General features: G+C 47.5%; 1 protein-coding gene across 1 annotated transcript; it reads left to right on the top strand.

The window, feature by feature from the left end:
* The first annotated feature begins 3,962 nt into the window (after positions 1–3,962).
* LOC124656314 (methyltransferase-like protein 25B) lies at positions 3,963–12,521 on the top strand. The gene is made up of 12 exons (XM_047195082.1): positions 3,963–4,106; positions 4,299–4,394; positions 4,482–4,565; positions 4,912–4,986; positions 5,096–5,176; positions 6,736–6,863; positions 6,959–7,192; positions 7,335–7,509; positions 8,103–8,186; positions 10,862–11,102; positions 11,181–11,380; positions 12,030–12,521. Exons 1-12 carry the CDS (start codon positions 3,963–3,965, stop codon positions 12,225–12,227), a joined length of 1,740 nt encoding a protein of 579 aa, XP_047051038.1. The 3' UTR covers positions 12,228–12,521.

The raw sequence follows: 12,521 nt of genomic DNA, 5'->3' as shown, positions 1-12,521 counted from the left end.
CTCATGCATAAAATTATTACTCTCCACGTAAGCATAATCAATTTTATTAGTTGTAGTGGGAGCAAATTCAACAAAGTGGCTATCATCATATATAGGAGGCATATTGTAATCATAAAATAAAATTTTCTCCTCAATGCTTGGGGGACTAAAAAGATCATGCTCATCAGAGCCAGATTCCCCAAGCTTAGAATTTTCCATAGCATTAGCAACAATGGTGTTCAAAGCATCCATAGTAATAACATTCCCATTAGCATCCATATAAAGTTAATTCCATGGGTTTTTTAATTCTCTCTTCAAACACATCATGTCCTAATTCAAGATAAAGTTCATAAAGATCTCTCATATTTTTGTTGCTTTCCGTTATGCTTAACTAGTGAAATAAAAACATGCATGATATTAAGTAAAGTAAAACAAGTAACTAATTTTTTGTGTTTTTAATATAGCAAACAAGATAGCAAATAAAGTAAAACTAGCAACTAATTTTTTTGTGTTTTGATATAATGCAGCAAACAAAGTAGTAAATAAAATAAAGCAAGACAAAAACAAAGTAAAGAGATTGAGAAGTGGAGACTCCCCTTGCAGCGTGTCTTGATCTCCCCGGCAACGGCGCCGGAAAATATGCTTGATGGCGTGTATTTCACACGTTCGTTGGGCAACCCCAAGAGGAAGGTATGATGCGCACAGCAGCAAGTTTTCCCTCAGAAAGAAACCAAGGTTTATCGAACCAGGAGGAGCCAAGAAGCACGTTGAAAGTTGATGGCGGCGGGATGTAGTGCGGCGCAACTCCAGAGATTCCGGCGCCAACGTGGAACCTGCACAACACAACCAAAGTACTTTGCCCCAACGAAACAGTGAGGTTGTCAATCTCACCGGCTTGCAAAGAAAGAATTAAAATTTGTAGAAACCTATTCACCCCCCTCTAGGTTTACCATCTCTATACTTTCATAGCCGCAGAAGCAAGGAGCCAAAACCCTTAATTAAAACCACCATTGCCCAAAAGCTGACGATCATAAGAGCCATCGCCAACAGCTGCCACCATGTATGCTTGGCGATCCACAAGTGAAAGGATGCTTTCCGGTACACACTCGCACCCAATTGGTGGGAGGAATTCTATACATGACAATACTTTTCCATCTCCACAACTACTACCCCACCAGTTGGTGGGGAAGAGCCGGCTAGCATCAGCAGTGTCTTGAAGCGAAAGTACCAGCACCATTAGAGCATCTCCAGTCGCGTCCCCCAAACCGTCCCCCAAAGCGATTTGGGGCGCGCCGGACAAAAAAAGCGTTCCAGCCGCGTCCCCCAAAGCCCTTTTTTGTCCGGCGCGGCCCGATACGGTGTCCGGCGCCCGAGCCCGTCCCCGTCCCACGGGGGACGCTCCGGGGACGCCGGACACAACGAAAAGCGAGGCGGGGAGTGGCGGGGCCGACGCGTCGGCCGGCACGGAAGGCTAAAACCCCGTCGCCTACCTTTGGTCAAGCGACGTTAATGGCGTCCCTGTTTTCCCAGGCGACGCAGGGACGCGTCTCGTCGTGCATGGCCGCGTGGCCGTCCGCGCCGGAGTTATTGCGTGCAACCACCCGTGCGCCGCCGTTTTAAGACGCCCTCCGGTTATCGCCGCTCATCATAATCCTTCTCGTCGCCGCCGCCTCCCCCTTCCCAGATCCTCTACTCGCCGCTCAAAAAATGTCGTCCTCCCGCAAGATCGCCGCGGCGAACGGCTTCGGCCGCGGCAGCCTCACCGTGGCGGAGGCGTGGGCGTTGTACCACGCCGGTATCCGGTCCCGCCGGACGTGCGGGCGCCAAGCGCGCGGCGGCCGGAAGATGGCCGTGAACGGCATTGGCATCCCGCCGCCGCCGGCCGGACACGCGAGCAATGGCGGGACGCCATCAAGGCCCGTCGGGCTCAACTCACCGCCGAGGAGCGGGCGGATCCGACATGGGCGGCCAAGGACAACGACGACCGGTGGACGACGTACTTCAAGGCCAAGTACGACGTCGAGCCGCACAGCACCGACGGGCTCATCGGCGGGCCCAACGAGCTGGAACGAGGAAGGCCGCGCCTCGTTCGGGGCGTTCCGGGCGTACCCTCGAGAACGTCATCCGCGGCCTCCGCAACGGCGCTCCGCGGCCGGGAGATGCCGTCGTCGCCGCCGCCTTCTCCTCAATGGCAGCCGAGGAGGACGACGTACTCGTCCTCCTCGCACTCTTCTTCCTCGGGCCGGCGCGATCGACGCCGTCGTCCTCGTCGTACCGGTCGGCGCCGTATACCGTTCCCAAACGGGAGGTCAAGGAGGAGCCGGCGACGCCCGTCAACACGAGGCGTGGCGGTAGCGGCAGCGGGCGGCAGCAAGGGAGGCGCGGCGGCGCCCTCCTCATCCCGAAGCCGGAGGTGAAGGAGGAGCCGGAGGAAGCGCCGCAGCGGCGCCGCCGGCGGAGTACGAGCGGCGGCAGCCGCTCATCGCCGGCAGCCGACGACCCCGAGGACCGCCCAGGGCTGCGGGCGGCGTTCTTGGCGTCCATGGACGACAAGGACGCCCGGAGGGGCGACCCGGACGCGGCGATCGCCATGTCCATCCGCGACTCCGGCAAGCCGCCGGTGGACCTCACCGACGACGGCGAGGCAGACCAAGCGGCTTGGTGAAGGACGAGCCCGTGGACGAGCCCGTCGACGAGCGCGTCAAGCGGGAGGTCGTCACCGACGAGATGTACAACTTCCGGCAGTACTACGACGCCTCCGGCCGCCGCAAGTGGTTCTAGATTAGGTTTAGTTTTAAAGTTAGTCAAATTTCGTTCGAATCTATGTAAGTTTGGACGAATCTAATCGAATCTAGTCAAGTTTAAAATTTGCGAAATTTTGTTTGGGGGACGCGACTGGGGAGCGACGTCCCCCAAACGCGGCACGAACGAAACACGTCCCCCAAACGCTCAATCCGACGCGGTTTGGGGGACGGTTTTGGGGACGCGACTGGAGATGCTCTTATAATAGCAATGCATCTCCTTGTAGCGGAGGACATGGCTGCCTCACTAGTCGATTGGTATCTCTTTCTCTGTATGTCTTGTGGAGCAGCTTGTTATATATTGTGTGGACTAATCATATCAAGCTGTATCAATTTATAGACCCATATGAGGAGCTAGCTGACATGTTTTTTTTTCCATATATTTGTTTGATATTAATGACAAACTACCACATTAGAATACTCTAGATCTGTCTAGGGCGCAACTGACAAAGCACAGCAGTTCAATTGTTAGGTATTCAATCGGACTTATCCGAGCACAAGTGAAAAAGCCAAAATTTGTTCAGAAAAGTCGAATCATGTGGTCTGTTCACCATATAGCTTCCCGTTTTGCCCCTGCACAGTCTACATAGTGATATGTCCCACCGATAACCTCAAATGTAGCCTGGTTTTGTTTTCTTGTTTCAAACTTCAAAACTTTTGATTTTAATGTTTTTTTTGAAAAGAATTCATAGACGTAGAGAATGTCATCTATCGGTGCGTAAATTTTTAGATTGAAATACATTATGTTTTTCCCTAAGTAAAAATGTCAAAATCTCACAAAATGATAAAATCTAGGTTTTAGTGTACTGTTCATTGTTATTCACCAATGAAGAAATCAAAATCTGTTATTTTTGCTGAGCCGAAAATACAACATATTTTATTTTGAAAATTTACAAGCTTGTAGATTACAATATTGCCTATATCACCGTATCTTTTTCAAAAAGTATTGACATGTTTGAAATGAAATTTTCGTAGGTTCAGAAAATAGCTTACATGTGTAGATGGACCTACAAAAGTCCTTTATCTATGCTTCACTATCGATCGGATGGGTACCAGGTAGCAATAGTGAAAAAGCTGGGACGTAGGGCCGCCCGTAGTGGGCCGAAGTTTGGGCCCAGAATGGCTTCCACAGAAACTTTGTGCCTAGCTTCGCTCGCCATTTTTTCCTCCCCTCCGCTGGCGATGGCGGCGCCACCGGCGAGCCTCGGCGTCGGCGCGCGCTCGTGCGAGACGGCGGAGCAGACGCGCGAGTGGATGGAGGCCATCGCCGCCTTCCTCGGCCGCCACCGCCCGCTCCTCGAGGCCCACGTCGTCAACTTCTTCAAGGTCCCCTCCCCTGCCCCCATCTCCCCTCTCTTCCGAAACCGAGATTCTAGCGCCCGCACTTCCTCCGGCCGGTCGGCCATGCTCGGTGTGCCCTGCGATCACGGAGATCCCCCCTTGTTGCTGGTGTTCTGCATGAACCGTTGCATCTTACTGACGCCTTCCAGGTGTTTGGTTTTGGTTCTGCCCGAGCAGGACAGGCTGTGGGAGACGGTGGACGCCAAGTGGATGGAGTGCCTGCGCGGGGAGCCCGTGGAGCGCCTGCTCATGCTGCCCTCCGGTTCTGTTCAGGCAGGTTCTCCAAACCAATTTTCAGTAATTCGAAACTGTACTGGTAGCTACCAGCTCAGCTTATTCAAACTCTCTACTGCTTTGCAGGACCATTGGCCAAGTTCGCTGCAGGAATTTATTCTCACCGCCAGGTCACTTGTTCTTCCGCGCGAGCGAAAATCACCGCAATCGGTAAGTTTCCTGCACCTTCCAGATTACCTAGGCTTTGCTCATGCTAGCTAGCATTTTATTCTAAACAGCAATACACATAGTTAAGTGTTTGTATTTAAGCACATTTGATTGAGTAGGACTACTTCATATCCGATCGATCCTCTGAGTGCTGGTCCTGCAGTCCTGTCGCTTAGTCTTGACGAACGCATGTATCCAAGTATCCACGTCTTGTATTTACTGATACTAGCTTACGTTGCAATTTTCTAATTTCATGGTTTACATGTTGACTGATCTATCAAGTTTTTAAAATATACATATATTGTGGCATTTGCCTTATTCTGACTCACCTTTTCTTAAATACTCGCAGTTTCTGCCTGATTCGCGTGTAGCATCAATTGGCACTGTTCTCGCTCAAGGCATGAACACAAAGAAGAAGCACGAAGTAGGTAATTATTAGCTTGTAATGTTTGTTATTTGTTGTCAGTCTTCTTTTTTCAAGCTCAATTATTTGTTCTTTGCATCCTCATGATTGGAGAAGTTGCTTGATACAGATTGAGCATCTATCTGCGATGGTTGATGCAGTTGCGAGGAGTTGTGGAGCCAAGACAGTGGTTGATGTGGGTTCTGGCCAGGTATATCATCTGCAGTTCTGTCCCTGGAAGAAGCTTTGCACTTGTAACCAGATTCCGTTTGAACAAAAAATTTAATTTATGTGATGAACACTTGAATGTTTAACAGCTCTACTTCATTGCTTTCATTCATGAGTATGCCATCTTAAACATCAGGTTTTTGTATTGGCCAAGTCTGACCAAGTATTTCGTGTTGAATATAGCTATGATAAAGATAAGGTTCTAGTGAAGGCCAGATTATATTGGCTATTCTTTTTTGGTATTGCAATTAGAAAGCACACATGCATGCTAGGTGTTGCAATTTCAAAGTACTACTGTACTAGTATGTGCTACCTCTTGCTGGGCCTATCTTCGGATGAGTAAAGGCATCTGGATTAGCGACTGCTGTCCTATATTTAGGGTGTGTTTGGTAGCCTGGGTCTATCGAGAATCTCTATCTCACCTCATACATGTTGATCCTAGCTAAGTTGTGTTGAGATTTTAGCATTTGTTTGGTAGCCCGGGTTTGTTGAGCTCAGCTGAGTTGAGATGTTGTTTGGTGTGTTTGTTGAGCTCAGCTGAGCTGAGACCTATGTCTAAAAATATGAAATTACCATTCGGTCCAAATTTTACACAAAAGCCCTTGAACAGAATGAAAAAAAAGCAATCGGGTCCTCAATCCCGATTGAGATGAACGCGTCCCCAATTTCTCGATCCCGACCAGGCTTCATGCCGGACCTGCCTGCGGCGGGGGGCGAGGGGGGGCTGGAGGTCGCCGGCGGCAGAGCTCGGGGCGGGAGAGGGCGGACATGGCGACGCGAGGCTGTGGCGGCGCTCGGCCTTGACTGCGCTCGGCCGTGGCGACGCGAGGCTGTGGCGGCGCTCGGCCTTGACTGCGCTCGGCCGTGGCGGTGCTCGTCAGTGGCGGCGCTCGGCCGTCGTCCGTCGTCCGTCGCGGAGCTAGGCCGTGGCAGCGCTCGGCCGTGGCAGAGCTGTCCCTCGAGGAAGCGGCGGCGCATGCCCTTGCAGTGGCCGGGGAGGCGCTCGTCTGCGGCCGTGGTGGAGCCGGCCCTCGCCGTGGCCGTGGCAGCGCTTGTCCTCGAGAAAGTGGCGGCGCTCGGCGTCGAGAAAGCGGCGGCGCTGGCCGGCATCGAGGAAGCTGGAGCGGGGCGCAGGCGTGGAGGGTGGGAAATAGAGAGCGCTTACGGGGGGGAATGAGGGCTGAGCAGTTTGACCCCTGTTGGTTCGCGCGCAAGTGCGGGGGGTTTTCCGGGCGAGGTCAGCCCTGCCCAGTTGTGAAGCTCGATTTTGGTTTCTCTATCGGGCAGGGCTGAGAGGCTATTTTCGCATGAGGTGGGCACTGCCCAGTTGGGCCGAGCCGACCTACCAAACAACAAAAGTTGGAAAAAATTGGGATGAGGTGAGAAAATCTGAGGAGGGCCGGTCTACCAAACACACCCTTATTGTTGGATGCCATACCTTGACTTTCCATAACTATTTTCTTTTGTCGGGAATGACAGCAAACATATGTTATTTTGCGTTTTCATTTATTTGTTTCTTATCCATTTGAATCACCTTATCAGGGTTATCTCGCACAAGCTTTATCTTTTGAGTACCAACTCCCTGTCGTCGCAATAGATGCTTCATCACATCATGCATCTGTTACAAATACTCGTGCAGAGAGGATAAAGAAGCACTATGCTGCTAAATGGTACGATTTTTGTCATACTGAATTCTAGTTTGACTACCTTGATATCTTGAGAGTTAATTTCTCTTGCTATAAATTGTTTCCAATTGCTTTTGCAGTCTAGAGAAGCAACAGTTCACTGTGCCTAGAACTGTCACTTGTCATGTTCTTTCTAGTGACACGTTAGCAGCTGTGACATTGGATGCATGTCAAGATGATCATGGTCAACATGTAACAAAAACCAACAACTGTACTGAGACTAGTCCTCAAAATGGGAAACCAAACCATAACGTTCCTCAATTAGTCCTCGCCGGTCTTCATGCCTGTGGCGACCTTTCAGTTAACATGCTAAGGTTGGTCTTTTGTGCTCAATAATCGGAATGCTGTGAATTGATGTAGTGCAGTCCTTTCTCCAAACTCATAAAATTCTACAGCTACACCTTTCCCTTTGCATGGAAAGTTCTTAACAACATGTTTACTGTGTCCTGTGGGCAGGGTGTTTGCGTCATGTAAACAAGTACAAGCATTGGTAAGCGTTGGATGCTGTTATAACTTGTTGTCCGAGGATTGTTATGCGGATACAGACAGCTGCCCTGGTTTTCCTATTAGCAAGGCTGCTAAATCATCTAAATTAGTGCTTGGCAAAAGCATCCGCGACCTTGCTTGCCAGGTATAATAGCAACTCTTCCTTGCTCATAGTGTTGTATGATATGCTTTAACCAAATTTCGGTGCTGGTACTCATACTTTAAGGTGGTCAGGAGTTGGGACATGGACAAGAGTACAAAGGATAATAGAACAAACTAGTTGGATAATGGACTTGAAACTAAAAATGCCTGACAGCTTGTTGACGCCCTCAGTTTCCCTTTAGTAAACGTTAAATGGTACAGAGTTATGTACTTATGTGGTTTAAAACATCATTCCCCTAAGTAAGAGAACTTATGGTCCATCATTCATCTCTATTCTCATATTCTGTTAGGAGAAATTATTTGATGCTATGTTGTGCAGTTTACATGCAAAGTATGTTTGCCGCTAGTCCTGATTTGTAATCATTTCTGGAACTCACTGTTTTGCCACATTTAGCAGAACGTCTGAAGCTATTCTTTTCTTAGATGCATCTGAAGCTATTCTTCTAGTTGTTCTTTTATTAGTAATTTACTACTGCTCAAGATGGATGCTTTGTGTTCGACTAAATTTATTTTCCAAATTGGTAGCTTTAAGCAGTATGCTCTTTATTGAAAAGTCCTTCTGTGAATCCTTTTTAGAGTGCAGAGAGATGGAGAAACCTCACCAAGGAAATGGCCCTACAAAATTTTGACATACATGCCTTCCGAGCAGCTTTTCAAATGGTAAATGCTCTGTTAATTCAGCCTGTCAATTTGAATGGTTGATTTTCCACCCAGTTTCTTAATTTTGTTTGCTCTTCATTTTATAATTTGTACACATGTTATTTAATATACTATTTAACAACCAGGCACACAACGTGTGCTGAAAAGAAGACCTTGTGTGCTTAAAATAAAAACAGTGTTGTCAAGTATGATTGTTGATGCCATGTAATAAATGTATGCTTATGTAATCACTTCCAAGCGGCATTCTTGATTCCTATTTACTACCCTTGCCTTACCTTTCTATTGGCTACATATCTAAGAGCCTCTTGTCCTTTCTTAGCACCACACTTGAGAGTGAACATTCTAGTCATCTTCGGGAACATCACCAAGTAACAACAATGAGAATGAGCTCCTTTTGTATGTGAATACTAACCTCGCCAATTTGGTCTACTTGTTCAGCCCTAACTTGCTAGTGGGCGTGCTTCTTTTTGGCCAGTTGCATCAGCAAATTCTTCATATCAGTTGTAAACACTGAGACATAGTTATTTCCTCCGTTCCTAGATATAAGGCATATTTGTTTTTGAGGAAAAATCCAGAATATAGGAATTTGATTAGATATAATCCCACCCAGAATATAGGAAAAATCCTACCCAAAACTGATGTACTTTAACCTCCACGTGCGTTCTCCGTGCCAAAAACTATATGCCCTGACCTTATCAGACTAGGGAACGGAACCAGTTCCAGTTGGGAGCTGCCTGGTGGGGCCATATATTCCGGTACATAACATGTCTGTTGGTTTATGATTACAGCAAGCAGCCTTTCTGGCCTCCCCAAAGTTGTGTCGAGACTCCAGAGTGTAGGATAGAAATCTGGCACAATAGTGATAGAACTTCTTTTTTTTCTCGAGAAAACGCAAAGGACCATTGCGTTTCATCTCATTGAAAAGATAGAGTTTGTTACAATCATCCTAGGAGTGCAGAGTTACGACAGTTCTCTCAATGCATGTCCCAGGTTGATGGCAGAACTACCCTAAGGCCTGTGGCACCGGCTTGTGCCCAGAGCGCAGCTTCGTCTTTTGATGTGGGAGACAAGGCCATCGATCGATGGCTGAGCACCCTCGAAGACACACTCGTTAAGCTGCTTCCAGATCATCCAAGGGACTAGAAGTGTCAGGGAGGCGAGGCCCTTGCGTAGAGGTTTTGAGGTGCCCTGCTTAGCCTTGGTCCACTACTCTGCTAGCTAGGATTCCTGGGCTGGTGGCGCACAAGTCATCCGCAGCCAGGAGAGAACCTCATGCCACATTTGTTTGGAGAATGGGCATGAGAGGATCAGGTGAACCATCGTCTCGGCAGCTTGTCCAGAGGAGGCAGGCTGGGTTGTGTTGTAGTCCTCGGTGAGGCAGGTGATCAGCCGTCCAGCATCGATCTTGGTGGGCAAGCGAGTGGAAAAATTTCACACGTGGCGGCGCCCAGTTTCTCCAAATAAGCTTCCATGCACTACACAAGATGGACCATTGGAAGGTAGCCTTGTACCAAGATTGTGCTGAGTACGAACCAGTAGTCCACTTCCAGAAGAGATGGTCAGGCTCTGTCGAGAGGGTGGTGTATTGGATGGCTTGCCAGATGAGGAGGTATTGGCCAATCTCCTGAATGCCTAGAACCTCATGTATGCCGCGTGCCCAGCTGTTTGCCTGGACCCCATCAGCAACCGTGTGCAGTTTCCTGCAGCGCTTGGGGATGCAGGCGTATAGCTGCGGTGCGATCTTGCTGATTGAGCGTCCACCGATCCATTGGTCCTCCCAGAAGCGTGCCGTGAGCCTGTTGCCTAGAGCCATTGTGGATTGTAGTAGCTGCAAAGAAAAGGGCCCTTTCCTCAGCGCAGAGAACTGCAGCTCTGCTCCAAGCTCTGTCGGTGTCAGTGTGGCACAGCTAAAGCAGTAGACTCAATGCCAGGCCAGCACGCTCCAGATCGTGCACCCCCAGGCCGCCAAGGGTGGTTGGCCTGCATACATGACGCCAATTCACATGTCAGTTTCCGCCCTTTGCTTCCGCACGACCCTCCCACAAGAATCCTCGCTCGATCTTTTCCAGTTGCTTGTTCGTCTTCCTAGGCGGTGCGATGACGAGGAGTTGGTGTACTGGGATGGCATTGAGGACGGACTTGACGAAAACTAAGTACACCACACCACATGGACCCTATGTGTGGCACACAAACTGATATGTGACGACATGCTTATTTATTCTGTTCCTTGTATTTGCTCGATTTGTTGTTTAGTTAACTTATGCATCTCATGTATCAGTACCTTTTTGGCGTCGATTCTTGCTTTAGGTTCTGTCCAAGGATTTCGAGTCGCTCGACTAGTCGCGACTAGTCGATGAGTCGCAACTGCGAGGTCGACTCGATGTCTCGACTCGACTCATTGGATGAGTCGGGCAACTCATTCGACTAATCGCGACTAACCTCGACTAGTCCAGTTTTTTTAATTAAGCGACTCAAAACCTACTTTATAAACCAGCGGTACTTGCTACACTTTTTTTAGTCAAACGATTCGACTCATTAGTGGGACAGAACCCACTAATTGCTACACTTCTAGTCTCGGCTGTTTGGGTTTCAGATTCATAAACAAGCACTCTTTTGTAAATCAGCACTACTTGTTACATTGAAGGCTTTAGTCACCTAACTGTCTTTTCCTGTAGGTACTTGAGAAATATTTTCCAGAAGTGTCAAAATTGAGTCCATCAATTGGAAGGCAAGGAAAAGCTCTCCGCCGTCAAAGGCTTCGGAAAGTTGTGGAATCTTGTTCAGCTGTGGGGAAAACTGATGATTTATCCTATTCAAATCCCAAGGAACAAACCATGAACACAGATTGTTCATTGCCAACAGAGCCAACTGATCCTGAAGGGGCTGTCAGATGTTGTAGCAGCGTACAATTTACAGGTTATTACCTTTTGTTCCTCATAAGCCACGACCATTTTGGATTGGCTATAAAACATAGATTTTTGAGTTTATAAGTGGGTGATACATACTCAACTTCAGGAGTCGATGATTCATTCATATCAAAAGTTAACGTGGGACCAAGTGACATCCATCTTGATGAATGTCACAAGTTCACTCTTTTCAAAGATTTCACCGCCTCTGCATTCGGTCGTCTTGGCTGTGGTTTCGTCGAAGATCTTCATCTATTTGAAATATGGAAGAGCGTGCAGCACTTCACTGTAAGTTTAATTGGAATGCCGTTTTCTATTATGCGTTCTTGCTATAGGATGATCCCAAGAAGTTAATTCCTATTTTTCAACTATTTGTTCAATCAAAAGAAAAATGGTGCTATCCTGTTCGAGATGATGCTTTAGGAGTTTAGGTAAGCATGTACTGGGCTGGACGCAAGGCTGGGTGAAGCCTAATGTCATTTTGATAGTGTTAATGAGTACGTTAAGATCATTTCAATTGTGCTAGTATTCAGCAATGCACTGTAATCCCTAATATCCTATTAATTTCTCAAAGAATTCTCAAAGTGAATACGTGAAATTCTGTTGCAGACATACCCTAAGTGGTACATTTAATTGCTAGGGGGAAATGAATATGGTGACGACTAGCACTCTTATCTTTCTTATGTTACAAAAAATTCTAGAAACTAGACTAGATACCATTTTATGCCTTACCGCAGTGGGGCTATCAGATATTAAGGTTGTCCGTACTTCAACAGCTAATTCTTAAACATTCATGCATATGCTTTTGTAAACTATCTTCACAATTAAAACAGTGCTGTCCACTGAACCATATTCGCAAAAATGTAGCAGTAACTGGGATATGCTAGTGATATTCTTAGTTCTTACTAGTGCAACCATTTTCTTTTAATTCTTGCAGGAGTTCATAGGTCCCTTTTGGTGTCTTCGGGCTGCTTTAGGTCCATTGGTGGAAACATATATCTTGCTTGATCGCTTACTGTTTCTTCAAGAACAAGGAAGTGCAGTTCAAGCATCATTGTTTCCTCTGTTTGATCCTGCTATGTCTCCAAGGAATATGGCAGTAGTTGCTTGGAAGTTAACAGGAGATGCTTTGTAAGCATGACATGGTAACACTTCTCATGCCTGAATACTTAGGTTGATGGAATGGTGTATTGGTGTTGAAGAGTAAGAGAGACAACTACTGTGGCAGAACTGGTTCTATCTTTAGATATAGAGAGAATTTTTGTCCTTATGGGCTACTCAATTATCATGTGAAGAATTTATAGCTTCCGTGCAGTGAGAGTTCTAGAAGGACATTTAGCTGTCTTTTTGCTTGCCAACTGACATGTGGCCAGCAGAACATGCAGGTTTGTCTTGATTTTATGCTGAAGATGATCTTTGCTGTAAAACT

This window comes from Lolium rigidum, chromosome 5 (genome assembly GCF_022539505.1).
Source record: "Lolium rigidum isolate FL_2022 chromosome 5, APGP_CSIRO_Lrig_0.1, whole genome shotgun sequence".
In the NCBI taxonomy this organism is placed as follows: Eukaryota; Viridiplantae; Streptophyta; class Magnoliopsida; order Poales; family Poaceae; genus Lolium; species Lolium rigidum.
The sequence above is the reverse complement of the archived record's forward strand: the minus strand, read 5'-3'. Positions and strand labels throughout refer to the sequence as shown.